Source organism: Barbus barbus, assembly GCF_936440315.1.
Source record: "Barbus barbus genome assembly, chromosome: 32".
Taxonomy (NCBI): Eukaryota; Metazoa; Chordata; class Actinopteri; order Cypriniformes; family Cyprinidae; genus Barbus; species Barbus barbus.
Window position 1 is genome coordinate 6,966,746 of NC_136760.1, and position 27,491 is coordinate 6,994,236.

The window sequence follows — 27,491 nt, forward strand, 5'->3', positions numbered from 1 at the left end:
CTTCACAATCTGACATGCAATTCCCAACAAGCACCATCATGCACATCAGTGATGTTTAACAGTTATTAGTCTGGACAGTGAATCAATTAACTTGTGGATAGTTTTGTCAATGACAGAGAGGTGGAGTCCTGGATTTAAATGGGGAGATGGTACAATTACGCCCTGTTATAGAGCAGGGGTTTGTTGATGGTGATGCCCAGGACCCCTAAAAATAAAGAACCCCTTCATAAATCACAGGCAGCTTTATATCTTCATAAGGACCCAAAACTGTGTTAGATAAAATTAAGCATAATATTATAAAGATAAGATGTTTCCTAAATTATTGTTTTCATGTAATCTTTTTTTTTTTTTTTTTTTTAAGACTTTACCAAATAAATAATATATTGTCTTTCTATTAAATATTCTGCCATTCTAGAGTTTGGGGTCAGTACGTTTTTTTTTTTATTATTATTATTATTATTATTATTTTTTGAAAGAAATTAATACTTTTATTCAGCAAGGATGCATTAAATTGATCCAAATCCACAGAAAATATTTTTTTTGAAGGATAATGGGACAATGAAGACTAGAATAATGGCTACTAAAAAGTTTTATATTTGTAATTAATTTAAATGTATACATTTATTTTAAATAGTATTTACACCATAACAGTTTTTTCCTATTTTTTTTTTAAGTGAAAATATTTGAGATGACAGCTTATCTTTTTCTCCCCACTATTACTATTAGATGTATAAAGCTTTAAAATAAATTATTTACTTTATGTCTTACTTGTAGAAGCTAGGCCTGTGTAGTGTCAATGCAATTAAAATAACCATTATTAATACGGTTTATCTAAAGCTGAATGAATCATAATATAGACAAAAAATTACAACCAAGACTCCAGAAAGCCTCACTGCTACACTGTGAATCGATAATAGTGTCATCAAACCTGGGCAGATCCAAGTTTACATTAATAAAGCATGAGTCACAACCAGCGGCAGAGATAAAATAGCCGAAAGAGGCCCACATAGCAGTTCTTTTAAGCATTGCGAATAACACGTTCTGTCATGACATGCTCTTCTCCCACAGCTCAAATATTCCTTTGATGGCAGACACATGGTGGACTCAAGAGCCAATATGCTATCAGTTGATTATCTTAAAACACAGCCAAACCCATAAATGCAGATGTGAAGGCTTTGATGCGCTCCTGTTTTTGTGCAGAGGAAGAAAGGAGCTCTTTTTCAAGTTTGTGTAGGAGTCTGTGTGTGTTCTGACAGTATTATGACTGATCAGGGACCATGTTATTTTAAATAATTCTTTTTAAACTAAGCATGGGTGAACCAGATTAAAAAGTCTTGAAATATTTTCATATATTGTGGAAAACAACAATTGATGCATTTTTTTAAATAAAAGAGTTTAAGACAACAACAAATGCCGGTAACACTATATTTTAGGGTCTCTTAACTAGGTGCTTATTATCATGCATATTACTACAATATTTGCCATTTATTAGTACTAATTAAGCACATATTAATGCCTTATTCTACATGACCTTATTCTAGATCCCCAATTCTACCCAATACCTAAATTTAACCACTACCTTACTAACTATTAATAAGCAGTAAATTAGGAAATTTATTGAGAGAAAAGTCGTAGTTAATAGTGAATAAGTTCCCTATTCTAAAGTGTTACCCAAATGCCTGATCCAAACTGATCATTACTTTAAACTACAGTATGTGGAAAAATGGGAAAAAAAAAAATCTCTGTTTAATCTGACTGCATGCTATTATACATTTTGACTTCAGTGGGTCTATATTGGTTCCAAGGTACCTGAGGACGATTTGAGGCAGTGACTGACGTCTGGGGGGTTCCAGACGTAAGAAACACTGGCCTTTAACCAGGACGGTGCTCATCTGCTCAAAGCGTACCCTCTTCCCTGTGGGACTGAAGGGGATGAGGTGAGGAGGATCAGGAAAGGAAGATGACAAAAGAGAAAAGATAGAAAAGCAACCAGTTTAGTTACAGAAGAAAAACAGAGCTGGAAAAAATTGAGTTGCATTTAAGAAGCTGACAGGATCATATTAATTGCAGAAGAAAAGCAGTAGGTTAACAAACAGGACAGACTCTATATCATACTGGTTTTGTAAAATATGAGCACAAGAACAGATGCTGAAAAAGAGATGCACACATGCAGTCAAAACGAACATAAATACATTAGCGTGATTTACTGCTGGGTCTCCTCACAGTGGAGGACTTCAAGCCATACCAGGAAGATAAAACATCCAAAGCCATTAAGATAAACAGTGCTTGTTACTGGCCGGGAGTCTAGAGAGCAGTCAGCGATTTTAAAAGAATAAGCACGGAAGACAGATACAAAACACATTCTTGACTTTTATTTTCGTCGTTAATAATACATCAGCCTTTTAGCTCAGTCACAGCATAAAAGTATGACATTGTATCAGAAACTACAAAGCAACTGCTGGAAAATCCATCTTCAGTGTTTAGCTGGTTTTTAACTAGTATTTAACCATTAGTCATACCAGATTCAGGAGGTCAAACTTGTTTTTGCAACATAGTGACTGGCTGACAAGCTATAAACACAGTTACAAGCGCAAGATGGATTTTCAAAGGAGGCCAAAGAGCTAATAAATTATTATTGACATCATATGTACTAAATAAAGAATAAACTTCAGTATAAGTTGTGTATCTGTTTCACAAATATCTTTCCCCCATGGAATTGAAATGGGTCAACAATGGTGACCGGAAATCTTTTATTCCTGATCTCCTCTTCAAACAGCAAAGCAGCCTGGCATCAAAACAATGCCTGATTTTTCACCAAATTAAACACAACACTGAAATAAACAAGGCTGTGAACACTATTCAGTCAGTTTTGCTAGTGCGTCACCTAGAATTATGCTAATGTAAATCTTTGCTATTATATGTGGGTTTGCATGGGTGTATCTGTTTGTTTGCCAATAAGACAAGATAAATGACTTTTCAAGTAACTATTTACATCCTTGCAGGCAAATTAGCTTGTGACCAGCATTACACAAAACACATCTATGCAAAACAGTACATATTCACAACAAAGGAATATAAGTACACTTAATAAACAATGTTGAAATACTTTAAGTAAGCCAGTAAAATGTAAATGCTATGCCTTTGCAAAACATTGGCTCAATTGATGCGAGTTTGGGGTTTCAAAGTGCAAGTTTCTGAAAACGCATATTTCCCCATGTAAACTACAAAAAATGCAAATTTGTGAAAACGGTGACATCATGCGCATGCGTATTGCATGTTCAGCCAATAGGTTTGTGTGCAGGCACATAGTGTTTCTTCACAAAGAGACATTGGCAACTATTGGCCTGGCATACATAATACAGCATTTTTTGATGTTTTTGCGGATATGTGTGAACGAAATTGTTTTCACAACTTTGCTTTATGTACGCAAAACTTTTCAAAAACACAAAAGGAAAAACTTTTCCATTTTTAGCACATCATCATCATGTAAACATCCTTAGTTCAGTGTATTGAGTGAAAGCACACACTTCACCTTATATACACTACTGTTCAAATGTTTGGGGTTGGTAAGATTTTTGTTGGTAAGATGTCTTTGAACAAAGTCGGTAACACTTTAGTATAGGGACCAATTCTCAATATTAACTAGTAGCTTATTAGCCTGCCTATTATTTACCTTTATCACCTTTATTTATTTATATAGCGCTTTTAACAATACATATTGTGTCAAAGCACTTAACAGTATCAAATTGGAGGATAGAGTGTCAGTAATGTATAATGATAAGATTAAACACTCATTTTTCAGTTAAAAGGCATTTCATTACTGAATTCAGAGATACTGAAGTCATTGTCTAGCTCAGTTTAGTTTAAATAGCATCTGTGAAATCAAACTGACGATAATCGCTAGAAATTAAGTGTCCCCAACTGAGCAAGCCAGAGGCGACAGCGGCAAGGAACCAAAACTCCCTCTGTGACAGAATGGAGAAAAAAACCTTGGGAGAAACCAGGCTCAGTCGGGGGGCCAGTTCTCCTCTGACCAGAGTATTATTAACATATTGGCTGTTTATTAGCACTGTTTATTAACACCTACCTTACTAATTATTAATAAGCAGCAAATTAGAAGTTTATTGAGCCAAATTTATTGAGTCATAGTTAATGTTTTTTTAATGGTGAGAATTGGAATTTAAAAATAAAGTGTGACCAAAAAGTCCCTCATGTAAAAAAAACAGTATGCAATAATAACGTATTGAGTGTAAATTATAATTTTAATTCAAATTGATGCCACCTTATTGGTACAATAAAGCTCTCCCTACACCTAACGATACTTTATTTTCAACTTTTGGATTATTTCCTTAATTTTTATTGAAAATAAATGCCTTTGATGCGATACGAGATTTGAAAAGGAAGAAAAAAAAAAGTTTGGCAAAAGGCGGACTCGAACCCGGGTCGATCGCGTCCAAAAACACAATGACATGCTCTACCATCTGCACCACTGGAGCTGACGCTGTAATGATTGACTCTGGTGTTCTTCTCGTTCTTCCTGTACACCTTGATTGACAGATATCTTGTCCAATCAGCGATGAGTAATCTATTCCCAAACCAATGGCGCTGTCTCAAACTATACCTACCTCTTCCGTTTTGTCTGATTTGTTAATTTGTTTTCTGATTTGTTCATTTGTTTTCGGATTTGTCATTGTGTTTTCTTATTGTTATAATGTTTTCGGAATTGTTATTTTGTTTTTTAGATTTGCATTTGCGTTTGTAATTTGTTATTTTGTTTTCAGAATCGTGATTTGTTTTGCACTTCTCGGCCACCGTACTTTGCTGTCGCTTTTGATTCATTTAATGCATCCTTGCTGAAAAAAAACTAAAATTGTTCTGACCCCAAAGTTTTGACTGGTAGTGTATGTGTGCAGTCTTACCTTTTGATGGTCTGTGAGATGGAGGGTTTGCGCAGGACCGAGGGTCTGCGGCAGGCGTTGGGATCGACCGGCGGACATCTGAGCTGGACGTTTTCAGTGGGTACGCTGGCACTCCGCAGGTACAAGCTGTTACGCATGACAGGCTGTGGTGAATAGTAAAATATTTTAATGATTTTTATAGTCATTTATTTTAAGTCAATCAAAATTTCTTGAGGAAATGTGTAACACCAAATATCCACCTGGAGAAAGTTATGACGTTCCTCCACAGGGTTCGGCGCAATGGGGATGTCCAATCTGAGCCAGGGCGGTTTCTTTCTCTGCAGGCTGCTGTTCCTGCTCTCGTCCTCAGCTTCGGCCATGACTGCCGCCCCTCCGCTTACCAGCCAGCTGTAAGATCAGACAGGGTCAAATAAACAGACATCAACACACAGATATGGGTGAACAATGCACACACACAGCAGCGCTGCCTTACATAAGACACACGCCATGATAATCCGCATTTACAGCTGGTTGTTGTGACATGAGGGTGCACTGCTGAGACTGCAGTGTGCTGTCCTCCATCCACACAGCACACATCAGTGTAAAACTACAACTGCATTTGTGCTCTCTGCACTCACACCCTTAATGCTCATTTGAGGTACATTTTCAGTGCACCTTCTGACATTAAAATCGTCTTTAGATATAGCCAGATTTGAAGATATCCATATATGGACAATACAGTAATTCAAGGAGGCCTGTCAAAGATTTTTTTAGTTTAGTTAAAAATATGAATTGTGATAAGTGCACTGCCCCTACTCCTCCAGCAGAGGATGCAAATCCGACTATTATTTCACTGTTTAATCATTTTAACTGTTTGTAGTGTGCTATATAGGGATTCTCCTTATTCATTCATTATGAAAAAGTTTTTTTACCCTTCAAAGCAGGGCAGTATTTGTATTTGTGTCCCCTCAAAGATGTTGGATGGGGCAGTCAGGTCTACTAAAACAAACATTGTTCAATTTCAAATTGGGGTAACTAGAACTACAGCGTAACATCACAGTCCTACACTGTCAACATGGCAGAAACACAGCGAATGAACAGCACTTTTTGCATAAGAAAATAAGGGCATCTACTTTTACAGAAAGTTAAACATAATCCTTCAAATAACACCCTGTGTGGAAAAAGAAAATCCCACCACATCCTACTGCAGACCACATTTTTATTCAAACAAACACATTAAAATGTGGTTGTAGATATTTCAGGTTTGGGCAAAAGGTTAGCACTGACCCTTATAAACCAAAACATAAGCATTCCTTTATATTTATATATCAATATGCAGTGTTTCCCAGAACTATTTCATCTGTTGACTTTACTGTGTATTTGGAGTGCATTTTAGAGCATAGCATGTAACAACTGACAAATGATTAGCTTGCTAACAGATACAACCCCTAAAATACTAGCTCTTCATTTATACAGTATATATTGTATTTTCTCTATGACAAGAATTGGTAGCCTTTTGCTTTTACACAGCTAATAAAACCACAGCGACTGACTGAAAACCAACACAGAAACAAGACCAAGAGGAACCAAGATTTTCCCAGAAATCCACTTGAATGCAGTAACCTAATTGCCAGTAGCTACCATATAAAGACTTTCCGCTCAAAGCTGTTTGCAACAAGTAAACTGCAATAAAAACACTAACTAGCATGAATCTGACCTGATACATGTCTCCCAGCGAACACTTCCCATAATATTAATCAGGATGTTCAGAGGACTAAAAAAAAAAATACAATCTAAACTCTCAAATGAAATGACGAAAAATATGGTTTACAACGGTTATACTGACAGTAAAGGGGATATTTTTCCTCTCTTAATGACTCCTACGCACAGATGTGACTGTTGATACGCTGGCTGTGTTCATTTCTTATCATTACATGAAAAACAGAGCTGTTTATCCTGGTTGTCTAAGGATACAAAACAACTGCTGTTTTTAAAGCAAAATATATTCTTCTGTGTTCTGTCTGTAATTCACTCATTAGTCACAGCTTAGTCAAACCATTCAGTGGTAGTGATTTAGAAACCTCCTTAGGTAAACCTAATCAGAAGCATTACTTTTTCCTCATAACAAAGGAAGTGACATAAGGAGCCCACATGAGTTGGCTGTTGTGTTTGTAAAGTTTATTACAACAAAATACTGCATGTACCGATTCTTCCAGAGAACTGTGGTGTATAGAAACATTTATAACATCAAAAGCACACAAAAGGGCCCTCAATATTCTTTAATTATCTGAGGCTCAAACTCAAAATTAACAAACTAAAAGTACTAAGTAAAAAAACTCTGAGTAGAATGTGAGTAGAAATAAGAAACATGTTACAGTATTGTTGCCATGATAACATAATAGCAACATAAAAGCTTCACATTTCTGCTTTTAAATCTACCAAAAATGGTCCTGAATTACTTTCATTGTAAGTGACTCACTGTAAGCACTGATTTTTTTCTTTTTGCCCGTTTTGCTTGTTTCTTTTAATTTTCTGATGCAATTAAAAGCTGCAATTAAAATCCCCCCTTGCAATCTGTAGTTCTCCTTCCTGAATTCCTCCTACAATGTTGGAAAGGACATGGGTGATGTTTTGACTTGGGCCAGATGTTGCAGCAGGACACCGAGTTGGTTTTTGTGGACAGGACTGGAAGGCAGATGTCCATGTGTTGTCGGCCGGTGATGAATGACCTCATTTGGAGAGCACTTCCTTCCCGAGCAGGGATGCTTTTGCTCTGTTTTCTTTCTCACATACACAATTCTATCAAAGATGTGCTTTAGAGTCAACAAACCTTTCCTTATTTCCAAATTTGTGAATGCTATCTGCTTTCATTCAATTGATAATTATCAGAAATCTACTAATTTAGATGATCGAAATGTTACAGTAACTCAATAACCCATCGCTGACTGACTCGTGGGACACACGTTTTTCTCTGCAAAAGAGGCCCAAAAAACGTTGGTCTTGTTTGAAACACTGACTCAACTGAGTCAAATTCATTCCATGAGCAACAATAGACACAATAGTTCCTCTCAGAAAAGAGGGACGACAAAGACATACAGAAGCCACAGAAATTTGATCTGGGTTTTTCATCCTTTTGACGTCAATAGAAAGCTTCACAAAACAGACACATTCATTAAACTCCAATAACTGAAAGTCTGCTGTGATGTTTACTCTAGTTAGTGATCCAGATTAATATTTTAAACAGAGAAAGACTAAATAATCGAATGTCCAATGATAACGTCTCGGGTTACGTATGTAACCCTGGTTCCCTGAAGGGAACGAGACGCTGAGTCGAAAGCGCTAGAGGAACGAGATGCCCACGCCACCAGACTTCCAAGTACCTGCCCTGTGTGTATCACTAGGAGCACAGCGAGGGCGAAAAAACAGAAGAGCCCGGAGTGGCCCTAAGATCAAGGTCATAGAACCGAACAAAGGTGAGGGGCGTGGACCAACCCGCAGCATTGCAGATATCTTGCATCGAAGACCGTGCCAGAAAGGCCTTGGAGGCCGCCATACTCCTGAGGATTCATAAGAGAGAAATAGTATCCACAATCCACCGACTAAGGGTCTGCTGAGAAGCAGGCAGACCCCGTTTGGCACATACAATTAAGCTTCTGGTCGGGCTCCCCAAAGGGAGGAATAGAATATAGAAGAGGGGACCTAGGAAATAACCCGCTCGAGGGTAGAAAACGTTTTGGCCAGACCAGGGGCAAAGACGAGAAAAGAAGGGGCCATGAAGGGCCTGCAAATCCCCACTCTCTTAAGAGAAGATATCGCCAAAAGGAAGGAAGTCTCAAAGTGAGAATGCGATCAAAAATCTCTTCAATAGGCTTGAATGGAGGTTACAGAGAGCTTCTAAAACCACAGCCAGGTCCCCGTAGGGACACGTCGTACAGGAGGCCTCAGCCTCAGCTCACCGTGGAGGAAACATGTAACCAGGGGGTGTCGACCCACTGTAAGGCCACCGAGAAGGGCGTGGTAGGCCGATAAAGCCGCCACGTAAACCTTCAGGGTGGAGTGAGTTACCCCTGCGGAGAAACGGGCCTGCAGGACCTCCAGCACTGTACCAAACGGGCAGTTAACTGGGTCAAGGTGGCGGTCTCCGCACCAAGAAGTGAAATATTTTCACTTCAGGGCATAGAGTTTCCTCGCAGAGGGAGCTCTGGATTGGAAGATGGTCTCAGCAACCTCGGTTGAGAGACCGGAAGCTATGAGCTGTGCCCCCTCAGAGGCCACAGCTTCCACACGTAATGCACGCGTCGCCACGGCAACGTGCGCTGCAACAGCGAGCACTCACTCAAAGGGGGAAGAACCGCACACGCGGGCTTACACGAGCGAGAGCGCTAGATCTGGGGAATGCAGGAGGAGACAGGGCGAACCCGTCTCCAACCCATTCGCCAGATCCATGTTGCCATCCAGAGCTCCCGGGAGCAGAGCGATCAGGGAAAATGTACAGACGAAGCCTCGGCCAAGTCTGTACCATAGCGTCCAGTCCAAAGGAGCTGGAGGAACTAGAGGGGCATAGCGCTGACTCTTGAGTCGCAAAGCCAAAAACCTCCATATCTGCTTCACCACCACGGGTGAAGCATCCATTCCCCGGGCCTCGGCCCCTGCCTCGACAGGATGTCTGCTCCCACATTGAGATACCCAGGGATGAAGATGGCTCTGAGCGAGCGAAGTTTGCCCTGGGACCACACAAGGACCTGGTGCGCCAGCTTGTACAAGGGGCGCGAACGCAGACCTCTCTGGTGGTTGATGTAAGAGACCACCGCTGTGCTGTCGGTGCGCACCAACACATGGTGATCTCTTAGGTCTGGGAGAAAGTGCTTGAGTGCACGAAACACGGCCAACATTTCCAAACAATTGATATGCCACATTAGATGGCGACCGCTCCACAGACCGCGGGCAGGGTGGCCACTCATAACCGCTCCCCAACCGGTGAGGGATGCGTCCGTCGCTAGCATTACGCGGCGACAAGAGGCTCCCAGCACCGGGCCCTGAGACAAGAACCAAGCTTGGCTCCACATGTCTAAGGCACGTAGGCATCGCCGCATGACCTTGATCATGCGAAGCGGGTTTCCCCTCGGGGAGAACCCCTTGGTCTTGAGCCACCACTGTAGGGGTCTCATGTACAGCAGGTCAAAAGTAATCACGTTGGATGCAGCTGCCATGAGCCCCAGCAGTTTCTGAAACTGCTCGACAGTGAGTGACTGGCCCTCTTTCACTCTCTTGAGGTGAGGATCGACTCGATCCAAGCAGGAGACATACGTGCCTGCATCGTGGGGAAATCCCACACCACGCAAAGATAAGTGGTTCTCTATACTGGAGAAAGCACACTTTCTTGGCGTTCAGTCTCAACCCCTTCATGTGCGCGAGAACGACATCTCGATGCCGAATCGCCACCTGCTCTGATCGAGCTAGAATCAACCAATCGTTGATGTAAAAGTGCGGGGTAAGAGTGCAAGGCCAACGGGAAGAACCCGATATTGGTAAGCTTTGTCCCCAAAAGCAAACCTCAGGGACTTCCCGTGAGAGGGAAGGATGGAGACGTGAAATATGCGTCCTTAGATCCATCGTGACAAACCAGTCCTCGGACTTGGCCTGAGACACGACTGATGAGTGTAAGCACCCTGAACTTCAGTCATGTGACTGAGCGGTTCAACTGACACAGATCTACCATCCTTCTTTGGAACAATGAAGTACTGGCTGTAGAACCCGGACTCTCTTCCGTGAGGAGGGACCACCTCGATGGCCTCCTTCCTCAAGAGAGTGTCTACTTCCTGTTCCATGATCAGAGCCTGCTGGGGGCCCATGCACGTGGGAATCACCCCGTTGAAAGGCAGTGGCGGAGCGCCGAACTGAATACAAAAGGCCTTTCAAAAGTTCCGGTTCATGTTGTCTGTCGTCATAATATGATGGAGGTCTCTAGCGGTTAACATCAGTCAGTGACAAAACAGGAGTGTCCTTGATAAAGAAAAGGAATAAAATCTTTATATATAAAACTCGCCAAGTTCGTATAATTGCACTCATGTTATAATTGTATTCATGTTGGTTTCATATAGGCCTAGAGAATATAATTCAAATTAATAAGCAATGAAGCGTATAAGAAAGCATTTTAACTACAATATTCTTAATTAACAATCAATCATCGCACACCTGCAGGTAATAGATAGGTGCCAAAAATTAGAATATATTAATAATTAATAGTATTTAAAATATTACTATTATTATTATTAAAATAAAAAATTATAATTTTAAATACCACTTCTCAACATTACTATTGTACTGTATCTTTGATCAAATAAAATCTTTTAAAAACATCTCATTTTTGTATTTTTGAATTTATGTATGAATTTCATTTTGATTTATTTATTAATGAACATACAAAAACAAAACAAAAACCTGTGTCATGTCACTGAAGCTTATGCTGGTGGACCAGCTAGATCAACTCAAAACCAGCAAAAACCAGTCAGAAATTAATTTAAACTAATCTATTCGGAGCCAACAGGGCTCCGTTTGTCTGTGCTAAAGACTGAACACACATACGGCTCTTTAAAGACTCTGTAAATTAAGAAAACGGTCCATTAAAACTCAATGGCTGTGCTTCAGCTTGATGCGGTTTGAAAACATCGGAATAAGTGTCCATGGATTTCAATGTGCTGACAGAGTGGCACTGGTGTTGATCCCAGAGTGCATGCTGGGAGAAGCAGAGGTGTTGAATGGTCCTGCTAGGAGACTTCAGATCCATCTTTCAACCTGCCAACAAACATCTTTCTGTCTCGGTTGCATCAGTCGCCAGCCAAGAGGACTTTCAGCAGCGCATGCCTAAACAACATGTGATCTCCATTTAAATACTTTCCAGGGTGATGGCCGCCTGGTGCATTTCCCACTAGAGAGGACTCGCTGTGTGGGCTGTTAAAAATCCTTGCTGGCTTTTGATGGAAATGTCAAAGCCGTGCTAATAAAGTGGCTCTGTGTCATTAATTCAGAGGGAGAAAATGGCTCCACACTTCCATAACATCACTTAAGGAAAGAAAATTGCAATATTTCAGACACAAAAGCAATTTACTTCTGGAAAATCCCTTCAATTATGCATTAGCTCCCAAGTGAATCAGTTTTTGCAACTGCCAAAGAAGCTGTTTGAGAATAATTTAGGTCCCAACTCAAACCTTTAACAGACCGGCTGGTCTGGCATACAGCTTTATTTAATATGCTGTGACAGCACAATAATGGTTGAAAATGGAGGGAACTTTCAAGCCTTATTCACGGAACCAGCAGAACGCTTTGTTAATTTGGTGGGTTAGGTTTTTCTCCAAGGGCACAGTAGACACAACTGTAGACTATGAGCTAAAACAGGCCAAAACTCACAGTCATAAATGAGTAAAGCTGGCTCTCACGTGAATGGCATACAACACAAACCTGAGGCTGACGTTGTTTGCGTGGAACTGCCAGGAAACAGCAGTCAAAAACCCGTAAGAGAGAAGGCATAAACCAGTCCCTGATTTACATATACTGTAAGCCACACGGATCTAAGTCTCTTCCAGTAAGATGGACACAAAAGTGCCAAACTTACTAGAATTGTATCAGATGTTTTTCCCCAACAGTTCCCTAAACGTTCACTTAAGATATAACAGATTATGTTTGTGTGAATACTTAAATATTCAGCGTGAGAAGCAAGCCGACAAAAAGGCACTCCTCTCAGAAAACATACAAATAAAGATACTTTTAGATGTTTAATTACTATTTGGAGCACTGGAAAAAAAGACGAGGGCTTAATTAACAAATTTTTATGAAAATTTGCCTATGCGCATTCCGACTCATTTTGCCAGCATGGGTCACATTTACAGTGAGGAAAGTTTTTTTTGATCCCCTGCTGATTTTGTACGTTTGCCCACTGACAAAGAAATGATCAGTCTATAATTTTAATGGTAGGTTTATTTGAACAGGGAGAGACAGAATAACAACAAAAAAATGCAGAAAAACGCATTTCAAAAAAGTTATAAATTGATTTGCATTTTAATGAGTGAAATAAGTATTTGATCCCCTATCAATCAGCAAGATTTCTGTCTCCCAGGTGTCTTTTATACAAGTAAGGAGCTGAGATTAGGAGCACTCTCTTAAAGGGAGTACTCCTAATCTCAGTTTGTTACCTGTATAAAAGACATCTGTCCACAGAAGCAATCAATCAATCAGATTCCAAACTCTCCTCCATGGCCAAGACCATAGAGCTGTCCAAGGATGTCAGGGACAAGATTGTAGACCTACACAAGGCTGGAATGAGCTACAAGACCATCGCCAAGAAGCTTGGTGAGAAGGTGACAACAGTTGGTGCGATTATTCCATGCTGCAAGATCTCACCTCATGGAGTTTCAATGATCATGAGAACGGTGAGGAATCAGCCCAGAAGTACACGGGAGGATCTTGTCAATGGTCTCAAGGCAGCTGGGACCATAGTCACCAAGAAAACAATTGGTAACACACTACGCCGTGAAGGACTGAAATCCTGCAGCGCCCGCAAGGTCTCCAGACCTTAATCCCATAGAACATCTATGGAGGGAGCTGAAGGTTCGAGTTGCCAAATGTCAGCCTCGAAGCCTTAATGACTTGGAGAGGATCTGCAAAGAGGAGTGGGACAAAATCCCTCCTGAGATGTGTGCAAACCTGGTGGCCAACTACAAGAAACGTCTGACTTCTGTGATTGCCAACAAGGGTTTTGCCACCAAGTACTAAGTCATGTTTTGCGAATGGGACTCATTAAAATGCAAATCAATTTATAACTTTTTTGAAATGCGTTTGAGAAAATTTGAGACTGATCATTTCTTTGTCAGTGGGTAAACGTACAAAATCAGCAGGGGATCAAATAATTTTTTCCCCCACTGTAATGTCTGTGTGCCAAAAGTGGAACAACACAGCACTAACTGCACCACACAGACAGTTCATCCGCGTGGCTCATAGTTCAAATGGCAGCACAGTGATCCAATGTGAAGCACTTCAATTCAGCGAACACAAATGACTCAGTGATTTAAACTAGTCTAAAGCCAGATGAAACAGTGCAACAAATGAGGTTGTTACAATTTTTACAGATGTTAATGTTTTTGATAATAAACCTAAATCTGCATTCTAACTCAAATTAGACACAAACAACACAAACCTGTTTGATGATTTGAAACAATTTCACTCATTAGAATATGCAGAAACTAAGAAATTAATTTCTATAAGATATTTATTTTGTTAAGGATTTTGTTAATGTCTTTGACCCACATAAATTATAGAGAAATACCACGTGCAATAGTCTTCTCTTTGTACATTTCCTAAAAATAACCTGTCTGGGCTCCATTAACTGACTCCTGTCTCCCAAGAGCTTGAGTTTGGGATATAATTCAAAGAATGCCGTCTGTGTTCACACTGCAATTCCAGTGAGTCCAACACACCCAATTAATGGACATCTAAACTTTGCTTTATACTGCACAATCCCAGCTTCCATTAACATGTAACAACATGTAACACAAACAGGCTAGCCTTGCTCCAGGATTACACAGCAAAACATTAATTGTGCTCATATATAAAAAAAAAAAAAAAATTCAACCATACAGTGAAAACAGTTTCTTTTCAAAGGAAGGCACAAGAATGATAATGAGAATCTGTAGCACTGCAGACGGGCAAATGGTGTTGTATTAGGGGCTATTTGAGAACTGAGGGTGGTTCGTCGCCTTTTTCTAAGAAGGGGCTGCTTTCACAATAGTGCTCATTATGAGGCATCTTCATGCTGTGAATTTGACATGAACACGTCCTCTGTTGGATCACACTGCATGAAAATAAAATGTTAATTGTACGCAGATGGTGCGCGGGTTTGAAAAGACAATAAAATGAAAATTTCAAACATCTGACATCCAAGATCAAATAAACACACACAAGGTCTCAAATCACACGAAAGCCAAATCTCCTCCCACCCCCCAAAAGACTTTAGACTCTACAAGGGTTTTAACAGAAAGACGTGATTATTTCTGTAGGAATTAGTAGAAATTCTTCCCTACATGAACAGGAAAGGTTCAAGTCTTACAGTCAAGAAGCAGCAGGCTGTCAAAAGCTTTAAATAATACTGGGCTCCATTTATTAGACCACAACTTATTAAAGTTTATCACATAGTTTGTCATTATTTTAGCTGCATGCTCTTGGATATTTACTGCTGGTATAGAGATTAATATGATTTGTATTTGAATATAACCAAGAATTCTTATTACTGGCAGTAACACACTAAAGGTCTTATATTAATTCCACAATATTTATGGAGGGAAAAACTCGATCAGTTCCAAACTGCATATTTCCAGGTAAAATGCAAAAATGATTTAGACTGTGAATGTCTGTGAGGTAATTCCATCCATCCTTCAAGATTTTTCTTTTTGATGCATCAACATGATTAAAGGACGAGCAGGAGGAACTGAAATGGGACTGAGATTTACAATGAATAACTTCAATTAAATTAATCGCATAAAGCTGTAATAGACTTAATAGTCTGACAGTTTTTGCCAGTTTTGGAGTCTGACAGCCCCTGGTTCTCATCCACTTTCAATGTATGGAAAAAGCAGCTCAGAAACCTGCTAAACATTTCCTTATGCGTTTCGCACGAGAAAATAAATGATACACGTTTGGAACAACATGAGGGTGAATAAATTATGACAGAATTTTCATTTTCAGGTGAGATTTAAAGCCTCAGTTACACATAAACAGCCATCCTTTTGGATGAATGTCTGATGATCTTTACTATTAGCACTTGCAGCAAAGTCTTGAAGCCAAAAAGTGCATGTGGGGGCGTAAAGTGTAAACTTTGGCCTGCTTTCACTGAGTATTTTTTTTTTGTTTTTTTTTAAAGCATTTTCATCCTGAGTTATGTCAAATGATCAGATATAATCTAAAGCCTAAAAGCCTCAGCAATATATGACGCCGCACAGATTGCCAGAGAGCAGATGAACTTGTCCTGCCACGTGATGATGTCCTAAGGCCCGGACACAACCCATGTCTCTGCTGCTCCACCCAAACACACAAAGGCTACCGAGATTATAAACCCCCCGCTTGTTCAGGATAAAGTCAAATCTTCATAGTTTTTCCTTCTCCAAGGCAAAGTGGAAAATAAATCAGCTTGCAATAACAATAAAATTACAGTCAAATCCCGTTCCCTGTGTGAGGCATGAGGCCTAGAGGCATCCTTTCAAAAGTGCCTGACAACAGATAGGACCAGCAAGATTGAGAGAGACACGGAGGAGCAGAGAAAGAGCTGGTTATGCACATGGGGTTTACCCACCACAGTCTGGTCTTTCTTCCAAAATCAGCAGCCAGGAAACAGAGAAAGAAAGAGAGAATGAGAGAATAAAGGTACAAATATCACGAATCAAGGTAATTTGATTTTCCACAAGAGCTGGATCATTAGTTTTCATTTCATTTCCATTTCTTTTTGTCATAATGTCATTCTCTCTTGGCAATGTCATTCTCTCTACTTGTGGTAAAAATCCAACAAATCCCCGATCTACTTTTTCATCTCTTAATTTCCAGACACAATAGTCTATACTTCTATATCTTATTTACAGAATGGATTGCTCAAAAGGAATTTGGAAGTGAATGCACTCCCTGGGATCTGACAGCTCTTATGTCGTCTCACTTTTTTGTATGATAGTTTGGGATAGGCCTGAACTAGTCTATACTTCCTGAAAGCAATGCTGCAAGAATTTTTTTTCTCCACCTGACTGTTCGAATACCTGCTACATACAGTATGTTGCACACATGAAAAAGTATTTATACACACCTAAAATTGGATGAACGTAAATGCGTTAAATAAAATATCAAACCAAATGGTATTTATTTTAAAGAAAATCAGCAAAATTTCCCTAAGTGGCTTGTTTTTGTGGGGGTGGGGGGGTTTGGGTGTACACTAATATGCATCTACTTATTTAAAAATTTTAAAAAGTTAAATAATTACAATTTAGAACAGCACTTTTCTATTTTATTACATTTTAATTTATTCCTGTGTTGGCACAACTGAATTTTAAGCAGCCATTACTCCAGTCTTCAGTGTCACATGATCCATCAGAAATCATTCTAATATACTGATTTGGCACTCAATAAACATTTCTTAATATTAATGTTGAAAACGGTTGTGCTACTTAATATTTTAATCTATATTTTAAAATAAATTCATCTTTAATCTATAAAGATTTAATTGATTTTTCATCTTAATATTTTAATAAAAACCAATTCTCAATTATTTGATGAATAAAAAGTTCAAAAGAACAACATTTATTTGAAAAAATAAATATTTTATAACATTATAAATGTTACTACTGTCACTTTTAACCAATATAATGCATCCTTGTAGAATACAAGTATTAGTTTAAAAACAATCTTACTGACCCCAGACCTCTGGTCGATAGTGTATAATGCCATATTGTCAATGCTGTCAAGAAGTAGGTAATTCAGTCCAATCAGATGCAAAACTGGTGTGTACACTGATTACCAAACAACTAGGAATGAAACTGGAATCTTAAAAGATTAAAAAGCATGATAAATAATATGATATTGCATAAGGAAGAAGTGTAACAACTTAACATGAGGTCAAGGGAGATGAGTGACTGCCTACTGGAACAAATCTGTATACAGTCTGCTGTGATTTCATAATACAACACCTATTCAAAGAAAAAGTCAATTGCTGTGTTTATCTGACGGTGACAAGCTATTACCAAATTGAGAGACGCTAGGCTATGGTAAAGTGTGTGGATCTAAATCACCCAAGCTTACGATAAATCCACAAATGGGATCATACTACTCGCACACAACAGCTTCATCTTGGGTCAGAACAGAGGAGTTTACCCCACACCGTAACATCTCTAAAAAGCCAAAAAGGCCACTGTGGCGAGGGGGGCGTGATTCAGCGGAGTCTGCAGCGGGAGAGTACATTGGGAGACGAGCGGGGAGAAAGTGGGTCAAGTGCAAAATGATGAACACCTGTGTTTGATTGCAGTGATTGGCGCGGAGAGACTGCTTAAGACGCCGGAGAGAGATGCACAGGGAGAGAGAGACGGAGACTTGTGTGTGTGTGTGTGACTGCCAGGAGCTGTGAGAAACGCTGGAGAAAGACGTACCGACACAAGCTGCGCTTGTGCTCATCTGGGCCGTTGGGCCAACTTTATTTTGAGTTTATTTTATTTTGAATAAAACCACTCGAGTCTCCGACAGCCACCCTTGTCCTCTTCCTTCCAGATACCGAACTGAGTTGTGTTACACTGGTGCCGAAACCCGGGAAGGAAGAAGGAAGGCTGCTGCCATCATGTCGTCCCCGTCGAGTTCGCCGTTTGCGGATGTCATCCATTCGCTCGCGGGCCTCCACCAGGAGCACCACCAAGCGCTGCTGGACATGAGGGAGGACCAGGAACGGCGCTTCCAGACCCTCGTCCAGGCGCAGCAGGAGGACCGCGAGCTGTTCCGGAGCTGGATGGACCGGGAGGTTCGGGCCGGAGGAGCGACACCGGCTCCGGCCCCACCCCCCCACATGCCGCTGAACAAAATGGGCCCACAGGATGATCCGGAGGCGTTCATCGATCTGTTCGAGAGAACCGCGGAGGCATGTGGGTGGCCCCAGGTGAACTGGCCTGTGCGCCTCATTCCCCTGCTGTCGGGGGAGGCCCAGTTGGCGGCGCAGCAGTTGCCGGTTCAGAACCTCCTGGTCTACGACGACCTTAAGAGAGCCATCCTGCAACGGGTCGGCTTGAACCCCGAACAACATCGTCAGCGCTTCCGATCGCTGGAGCTGGGGGACAGCACCCGGCCCTTTGTGATGGCTCAACAGCTCCGGGACGCCTGCCGCAGATGGCTGTTGGCCGGGGGAAACGATGTCGACCAGATAGTGGATCAGGTGGTGCTGGAGCAGTTCATCGCGCGGCTGCCGAGGAAGACCGCGCAGTGGGTCCAGTGCCACCGGCCGGCATCGTTGGACCTGGCCATTCAACTAGCGGAGGACCAGATGGTGGCGTGCCCCAAGGGTGGCGAGGCTCTACCAGCTGTCTCTCTCTCTCTCCCCTCTCCGTCCGCTCCCAAACCTATCCCTCTCCCTAGGTCGCGGCTGAATCAGAATCCCCCTCCTCGAGCCCCACCCCGCTGGAGGGGTGGGCCAGCACCGGAGTACGGAGGTCTGAGGGTCTCGCCCAGGGGGGCGGGGCCTACGGGACCGAGTGGTGTTCCCGATTCTGCTCCCTCCTTCTCTCCGCGCCAATCACTTGACCCACTTCCCGCCACTGGGGCGGCGGGGAAGTCTGGGCCGGCCTGTTGGCGTTGTGGGGACCCAGGACACTTTATCAATCGGTGCCCGGTGATGGAGGTCGGGGCACTGATCCGGGTTCCGGACTGCCCACAGGCCGCCCCCGATCAAGCTGGCCAGTACCAAATACCTGTGAGTATTAAGGGGGGTAAATATTGGGCTCTGGTGGACTCGGGGTGTAACCAAACCTCGATCCATCAAAGCCTAATTCAGCCAGCGGCATTGGATAAGAGCTGCATGGTGCAGGTGCGGTGCATACACGGGGATGTGGTAAAGTACCCAGTAATGCGCTTAGCCATCCAATTTCGGGGGCAAAAGCATAATGTGGAGGTGGCTGTTAATCAGCACCTCAGACATCCGCTGATTTTGGGAACCAATTGGCCAGCGTTTAGTCAATTATTGGGGTATTTATGTACGGATGTCGCTTGGGAAGGGAAGCGAGGGGGGGAGGTGGCCGTGCAGGCTGGGGAGGCGGAGCCTAGACCGACCGAGGCGGGGCCAGGGGAACCGAGCGCAATCGAGAGGCTGATCCTTTCGGAGCGTGATGACTTTCCCCTGGAACAGTCTCGGGATGAGACACTAAAACGTGCATTTGAGCAGGTCTGGTCCATCGACGGGCAGCCTCTCCATTCAGCCCGGCCCCTTTCCTATCCCTATTTTGCTATTTTAAAGGATCGGTTGTATCGAGTGGCCCAAGACACTCAAACAAAGCAGGATACAACCCAACTGTTAGTGCCTAAAAGCCGCCGAGAAATGCTTTTCCAGGCGGCTCACTGTAATCCCATGGCAGGGCATTTAGGGCAGGGGGCGACACTAAACCGTCTAATGACCCGATTCTTTTGGCCGGGCATTCACGAGAACGTGCGCAGGTGGTGCGCGGCTTGTCGTGAATGTCAGTTAGTGAATCCCCCGGCCTCCCCAAAAGCGCCATTGCGCCCCCTTCCTCTTGTGCAGGTCCCCTTCGAGAGAATTGGTATGGACCTCATCGGGCCATTGGAACGGTCAGCACGGGGGCATCGCTTTGCATTGGTCCTGGTGGACTATGCAACGCGATACCCCGAAGCAGTGGCGCTCCGCAACATTTCCGCGAAAAGTGTGGCGGAGGCACTGTTTCGTATAATCTCCCGAGTGGGAATCCCGAAAGAGATTCTCACTGACCAAGGCACGGCGTTTATGTCACGTACGATACGCGAGCTGTACGGGTTGTTGGGCATTAAATCGGTTCGCACCAGCGTCTTTCACCCACAAACGGACGGACTGGTGGAACGATTTAATCGCACTTTGAAAACCATGATTCGTAAGTTCGTTCACGAGGACGCAAAAAATTGGGATAAATGGCTGGAACCCCTTTTGTTCGCGGTGCGCGAGGTCCCGCAAGCCTCCACGGGGTTTTCCCCCTTCGAGCTCCTGTACGGACGCCAGCCCCGGGGGGTTTTGGATGTCCTGAGGGAAACTTGGGAGGAGGGGCCTTCGGACAGCAAGAATGAAATTCAGCTTGTGCTGGACCTGAGAACAAAACTCCACACTCTGGGGCAGCTCGCGATGGAGAATTTGTTACAGGCCCAGGACAAGCAAAGCCAGTTGTACAATCGGGGTACCAAGTTACGCAAATTTGCACCGGGAGAGAAAGTGCTTGTATTGCTCCCAACTGCTAGTTCTAAATTGCTCGCCAAGTGGCAAGGGCCGTTTGAGGTCACACGGCGAATGGGGGATCTCAATTATGAGGTGATTCGGTCGGACAGGAACGGGGCACGTCAAATATATCACCTCAACCTCCTAAAAAAGTGGACAGAGGTAGAGCCTGTGATGCTGGCGACGGCAGTGAGTGGAGAGGATGATCTCGGGCCAGAGGCGAACACAAAAAACCATTCTCTTCCCCTGGCTCCGGGGGGGGATCACCTCTCGCCCTCCCAGCTCACAGATGTAGCCAGATTACAGGCGGAGTTTGGTGACGTGTTCTCGCCCCTGCCTGGTCGAACCGACCTCATTCAGCACCATATTGAGACGGAACCGGGCGTGACAGTGCGCAGTCGCTCGTACAGGCTACCTGAACACAAAAAACAGGTAGTCCAGACAGAATTAGACGCCATGCTAGAGATGGGAGTAATAGAGGAATCCCACAGTGATTGGGCGAGCCCGATAGTCTTGGTACCCAAAACCGACGGCTCGGTGCGATTCTGTGTGGATTATCGAAAGGTGAATGCGGTGTCGAAGTTCGACGCCTATCCAATGCCGCGGGTTGACGAATTGCTTGACCGGCTGGGTACAGCTCGTTTTTATTCGACTCTGGACTTAACCAAAGGGTATTGGCAGATCCCCTTATCGCCCTTATCCAAAGAAAAAACAGCCTTCACCACGCCGTTCGGATTACACCAATTCGTTACGCTTCCGTTCGGTTTGTTCGGGGCTCCGGCCACTTTTCAGCGGCTCATGGACCGAATCCTCCGTCCGCATGCTGCCTATGCCGCGGCCTACCTGGATGACATCATCATCTACAGTCAGGACTGGCAGCGTCATATGGCGCATCTGCGGGCGGTCCTACGGTCGCTGAGACGGGCCGGGCTCACGGCCAACCCGAAGAAGTGTGCGGTTGGGCGGGTGGAGGTCAGGTATCTGGGATTCCACTTGGGTCATGGACAGGTGCGTCCCCAAATTAATAAAACGGCAGCAATTGCGACCTGTCCGCGACCCAAGACCAAAAAGGAGGTGAGGCAGTTCCTGGGGCTGGCGGGATATTATAGAAGGTTTATTCCTAATTATTCGGAGCTCACCAGCCCGCTGACTGACCTCACTAAAAAGGAATTCCCAGACCCGGTCCAGTGGACGGAGCTGTGTCAGCAGGCTTTTACCCAGGTGAAGGCTGCCCTGTGTGGCGGCCCGCTCTTACACTCTCCTAATTTTTCTCTCCCCTTCTTGCTGCAGACAGACGCGTCGGACAGGGGGCTTGGAGCAGTGCTGTCCCAGGAGATAGGGGGTGAGGAGCGGCCGGTGCTGTACATCAGTCGGAAGCTCTCGAAGAGAGAGACGATGTACAGCACTATTGAGAAGGAATGTTTGGCCATCAGGTGGGCCGTGCTCACCCTCCGCTATTATCTCCTGGGACGGGAATTCACTCTCTGTTCGGACCACGCGCCCCTGCAGTGGCTCCACCGCATGAAGGATACCAACGCACGGATCACCCGTTGGTATCTGGCCCTACAGCCCTTTAAATTCAAAGTGATCCACAGGCCGGGGACGCAGATGGCGGTGGCTGACTTCCTCTCCAGGAATGGGGGGGGGGGGGGGCTGCAGGCCGGAGGGCTCCCCGGCCTGAGTCGGGCGGTGGGGGTATGTGGCGAGGGGGGCGTGATTCAGCGGAGTCTGCAGCGGGAGAGTACATTGGGAGACGAGCGGGGAGAAAGTGGGTCAAGTGCAAAATGATGAACACCTGTGTTTGATTGCAGTGATTGGCGCGGAGAGACTGCTTAAGACGCCGGAGAGAGATGCACAGGGAGAGAGAGACGGAGACTTGTGTGTGTGTGTGTGACTGCCAGGAGCTGTGAGAAACGCTGGAGAAAGACGTACCGACACAAGCTGCGCTTGTGCTCATCTGGGCCGTTGGGCCAACTTTATTTTGAGTTTATTTTATTTTGAATAAAACCACTCGAGTCTCCGACAGCCACCCTTGTCCTCTTCCTTCCAGATACCGAACTGAGTTGTGTTACAGCCACTGACATGTATTAACTGATAACATGCATGAGAAAGCAACCTATCTTTTTTTGCAGAACAAGAACTTTAAAATGGCCAAGCTCAATACAGAAGTAAATGACCATATTTATTCAAATCTATGATGTATTAAACTTGATTCAGTGAGCATTGCAATCACCAGATGGCTGAATGTTGGCCCCATCATCTTCACAAAAATCTGCCTGCAGCATGCTGTCTCTGTGTGTCCACTATTGAATAATTATTGATTTTTTTGAGCAGGCATTTTAATTGGCAGATACAACAAATGTAAAGGCAAGTAACTTCCCTGAGGCCAACTGGAAAGGAAATTACACCTGTTATTTAAACCAGGAAACTTATACAGCACTGACTCAGGGATGTGTTCCTGTATTTCCTTGGCTACACTTTCACCTTCAAGGCTACTTTAATAGCATCTATGGGCTAAATACTCAGTGCCACGCTGGTAAGACAGTAAAAGACAGTCAGTAAAATAGAAGTGAGAATGAATTCATGTTTAAAAAGCTTTCCAAGTCCACTGATTTTTTTTTTCCAATGTTATTTCTAGAAATATGCTTTTGATTTGTAGCCATTCAAATAAATGAAAAAATGATCAGTTTCAGGAAAGTCAGAAGTTTCAATAGACTTTGCATGTGCACCTTGCACATTCCTACAGCTGTAACCAATCAAATCTGAAGCAACTTTCATAACCACGAGCACAGTTTCTGTTCTGTGTTAATTCATAGTTTACTGTGAGGAATTCAATAGCTAAAAATAACCGTATAGTCTGTAAAGTCATTTTTTTTTTGCATAGCCACATAACATTTCTGCAATTATTGCCCAGTTAAAAAAATGGATTGTTTCATCTATTTATTTATTTAGGCTACTATAAGAAACCATGACCCTCTAGCACTAGCGTGCTCTATTCTTTTTCTCTTCATTTTAATCATAATAAAAAAAAAATATAATAATAACTTGACCCTCTAACACTGGCTACATGTAATGCATTTGACTTACCGGGACTTGTCACAGCACTTACATATTGTTGCTCTTTTATTGGTTAGATTGTTTCTATTGACCTCATTTGTAACTTGCTTTGGATAAAGGTATCTGCTAAATGATTCAATTTAAATGTAAATGTATACTATATAATAGAGTTAGTTACCTAACAAACAAAACAATTATTAAACACAAAATTCACAAAACAGAAAAAAGTTTAAAAAAAATATTTTGGCAACAAACTTATTTAACATTATAACGTTTAAAATATGTGACAGCTTGACACAGCCTGCCATTAATGGGCAATATTCTTGTTTTGATAACATGACAGATGGCAAAATACAGTGTAAAATATAAAACATATATTGTTCATATTGGTTGACATAGGTTCTTCTGTAGTCAATTCAGGAAGAAAAGCCCCTGACTGAGGAGAATCCATGTCCATTAAAATGACTAAAGCAGTGAGGCTCGTAGCACTTAATCCACCAACTGCAGATTATCATGCAGACAGATTACAGATGGATGCAATCGCTTTGCAAAACCATTTTACACAAGCACATATATTTATGGGCTGTCTCCAAAAACGTCGTGTGCTATACATAATTTTTGCCACAGCAGCACATTTTTGGGTCAGCACACGTTTTAAAGACTCACTAGTTTTAAAGACACAGTCATAATTTCAGAAATGTATATGCTCAATATGCTGTTCTCTACGAAATGCATTTAGGATGCACGTGAGTTGACACACATCCTAGTCTCAAACAGCAAAGATGTTACGTTTGTTACTATGGGTGCGACTTTAAAACAACTAACGTAACGTAAAGAGACTCAATGAAATAAAGCCATACCTTCTGATGGACTTTCAGATCTTAGCAGCAGCAGGGTTTGTTCATTAACCGGCGTTTATTGTGATGCACCTTCTTCGCAGAGGATATGTAATGTCATAGCGTAACTAAATAGTACGGAAGCAATGTGGTTTTACATAGTCAAATCCTAATTCCAAAGTTTGCAACAACGCTGCAGATAAAAACCACGCTACTCACCCTGTAAATTCCCACACTGAAGTCTGTAGTTCCCTTCCAGGAACTCGAGCTGCGTCGAAAGCGCTAGGGGAACGCTCTCAGCGTGACCGCGCTCTGAACCAGAGTGTAATCTGTCCAATGGAAGGACGGGACGTCATAGGCGGGTGACTTCACTGACCGGAAAGCATAAAAGCACGTGCGGTGGAGCCGGCGATTGCTTTTTGTCATTCAGCAACTGGTACTCTGTCTGTGTGTCTGTCGATTTGTGTTGTGAGGCTTCTTTAGTGTTGTTTGTCCTAGCACAATCACTTGAATTTGGCTCCAGCAATATGTGCAAGCACTTGGGCGATAGCAGATCGCATTACGGGCTGTGTGTTTCTCCACACACGTTATATCACTGCTGGGGATACACGCAGTCTCTGTGTGGTCTGCTTGAGAGCAGAGCACGCAGATTTAGCTCTCGAGGGAGCTGACTGCCCGTTTTGTGCTTGCTCTCTGAAGTGAGCTATCACTAGTTGGAATGAAGACAGGCGAGCCCCTATCTTCTTCCCTTCCCTAAGACCTGTCTTTCTCCGAGAAGGTGGATGCATCTATGAAACAGTGTGTGCACAAGCATATTATGAATGAGAACGGCGTGCAGTCAGCTCCAAAAAAAAAAAAAAGAAGGGGCTGATTGTGCTTCTCCCCGCTGTACATCTCGCACCCCACCGAGTGAGATTGCGGGGATTGCAACATGGATCTGGCGAACGGGTTGGAGACGGGTTCGCCCTATCTCCTCCTGCATTCCCCAGATCTAGCGCTCTCGCTCGGGGAAGCCCGCGTGTGCGGTTCTTCCCCCTTTGAATGAGAGCTCACTGTTGCAGCGCGCGTTGCAGAGGCGACGCGTGCATTTCTCATTCATATCAGAAGCGATGCCCGAGTGGAACAGACGCTCGCGAGCTATCTGTTCCCTTGCGTGGCGTTGACTCTGAAGGCTCGCGGCTGCAAATCAGACTAGTGCGTGTCTGCACACCAAAAAAAAAAAAAAAAACAGAAGAAAAAAGAGTGTTACAGGCGCACCAAGCTGACGTACCTGCTTAGAGAGCTGGATGAGGTATAGGGGCTCAATTTGATTGAAATATAAACTGATCTCTGAGCTCCCTAGAAACGCTGTTTGTGGTTGACCCTATCTGACATGGAGAAGATAGGGTCTTCCTCATGGACGCTCTGCTTGCGCCTTCTGGCCTGTTTGGCGACTCCGTCAATTACGTCGTCAACAGGTACCAGGAGGCTTGTAGACAAGCGGCGGCATTTCAGCGGTTTCTCCCTCGCCTATTTCTAGCTCAGGGGGCTGCTGGGCGTGAGCAGCCCTCGCCGTGTGCCAGCCCCTCTTCAGAGAGGCACAAAACAGAGCGTGGCTACTCGCACCCCACCGAGCTGGAGCCGTGGCGGCAAACGCTCTGGGTCGGGGACCTCTAAGGCTAAGGCGGATCTGCGGACCGTTCTTAAGTCTAAGGGGTTCTCGGCCAAGAAGCCTACGGGCGTGGCCCAGGGCTTACGAGGGCAGACCCCTCTGGGGCAGATCGGGTGTACATCTCCCCCCAGTGCCCTCGGGAGATCAGTCTGCCAACCCTGCCAGTGTTCCAGGGCGCAGCTGGCTCCAGCGAGCAATGTTCTCAGTTTCTTCCACCCCGAAGTGTAGCAGAGCTGAGAAACTCGCCACCCCTGCGGGGGTCTCTAGAGCTCCTGGTTCGGCCGTCTCCTGCCGGTCCTCCGCTTCAGGGCACCGAGCCAGCAGCTCTAGGTACGCCAGAGGCCAGTCTCGAGAGACTGGTTCCCTTAGTAGACCATTTAGGCAGCGTGGAAACTACTGCCAAATGGATCTCATTGGGTCCTGCGTACTGTAGAGAAAGGCCTTTTGTATTCAGTTTGGCGCTCCGTCACCGCCTTTCAACGGGGTGATTCCCACGTGCGTGGGCCCCCAGCAGGCTCTGATCATGGAACAGGAAGTAGACACTCTCTTGAGGAAGGAGGCCATCGAGGTGGCCCCTCCTCACAAAAGAGAGTCCGGGTTCTACAGCTGGTACTTCATTGTTCCAAAGAAGGATGGTAGATCTGTGTCAGTTGAACCGCTCAGTCACATGACTGAAGTTCAGGGTGCTTACACTCATCAGTCGTGTCTCAGGCCAAGTCCGAGGACTGGTTTGTCACGATGGATCTAAGGACGCATATTTCACGTCTCCATCCTTCCCTCTCACGGGAAGTCCCTGAGGTTTGCTTTTGGGGGCAAAGCTAACCAATATCGGGTTCTTCCTGTTGGCCTTGCACTCTTGCACTTTTACATCAACAATTGGTTGATTCTAGCTCAATCAGAGCAGGTGGCGATTTGGCATCGAGATGTCGTTCTCGTGCACATGAAGGGGTTGAGACTGAACGCCAAGAAAGTGTGCTTTCTCCAGTATAGAGAACCACTTATCTTTGCGTGGTGTGGGATTCGACCACGATGCAGGCACGTATGTCTCCTGCTCGGATCGAGTCGATCCTCACCTC

At 43.7% G+C, this 27,491-nt stretch overlaps 1 protein-coding gene across 7 annotated transcripts in view; it reads right to left on the reverse strand.

Annotated features, from left to right (window-relative positions):
• The window catches only part of LOC306852084 (inactive rhomboid protein 1-like), a 45,306-nt gene extending 20,218 nt beyond the window's left edge, over positions 1-25,088 (reverse strand). For 2 of the 7 annotated variants that reach the window (XM_079388709.1, XM_079388705.1), the window contains exons 1-3: positions 24,789-25,029; positions 5,159-5,306; positions 4,920-5,062 (exon numbers count right to left, since the gene is read on the reverse strand). In XM_079388709.1, coding sequence (XP_079244835.1) covers positions 4,920-5,062; positions 5,159-5,278 — 263 coding nt within the window. In that variant the 5' untranslated portion in view covers positions 5,279-5,306; positions 24,789-25,029. Of the gene's footprint in view, positions 1-1,809; positions 1,924-4,919; positions 5,063-5,158; positions 5,307-24,788 lie in introns of all 7 variants that reach the window. The other 5 variants (XM_079388703.1, XM_079388704.1, XM_079388707.1 and 2 more) reach the window with 5 other exon arrangements.
• Between the last annotated feature and the right edge of the window lie 2,403 nt (positions 25,089-27,491).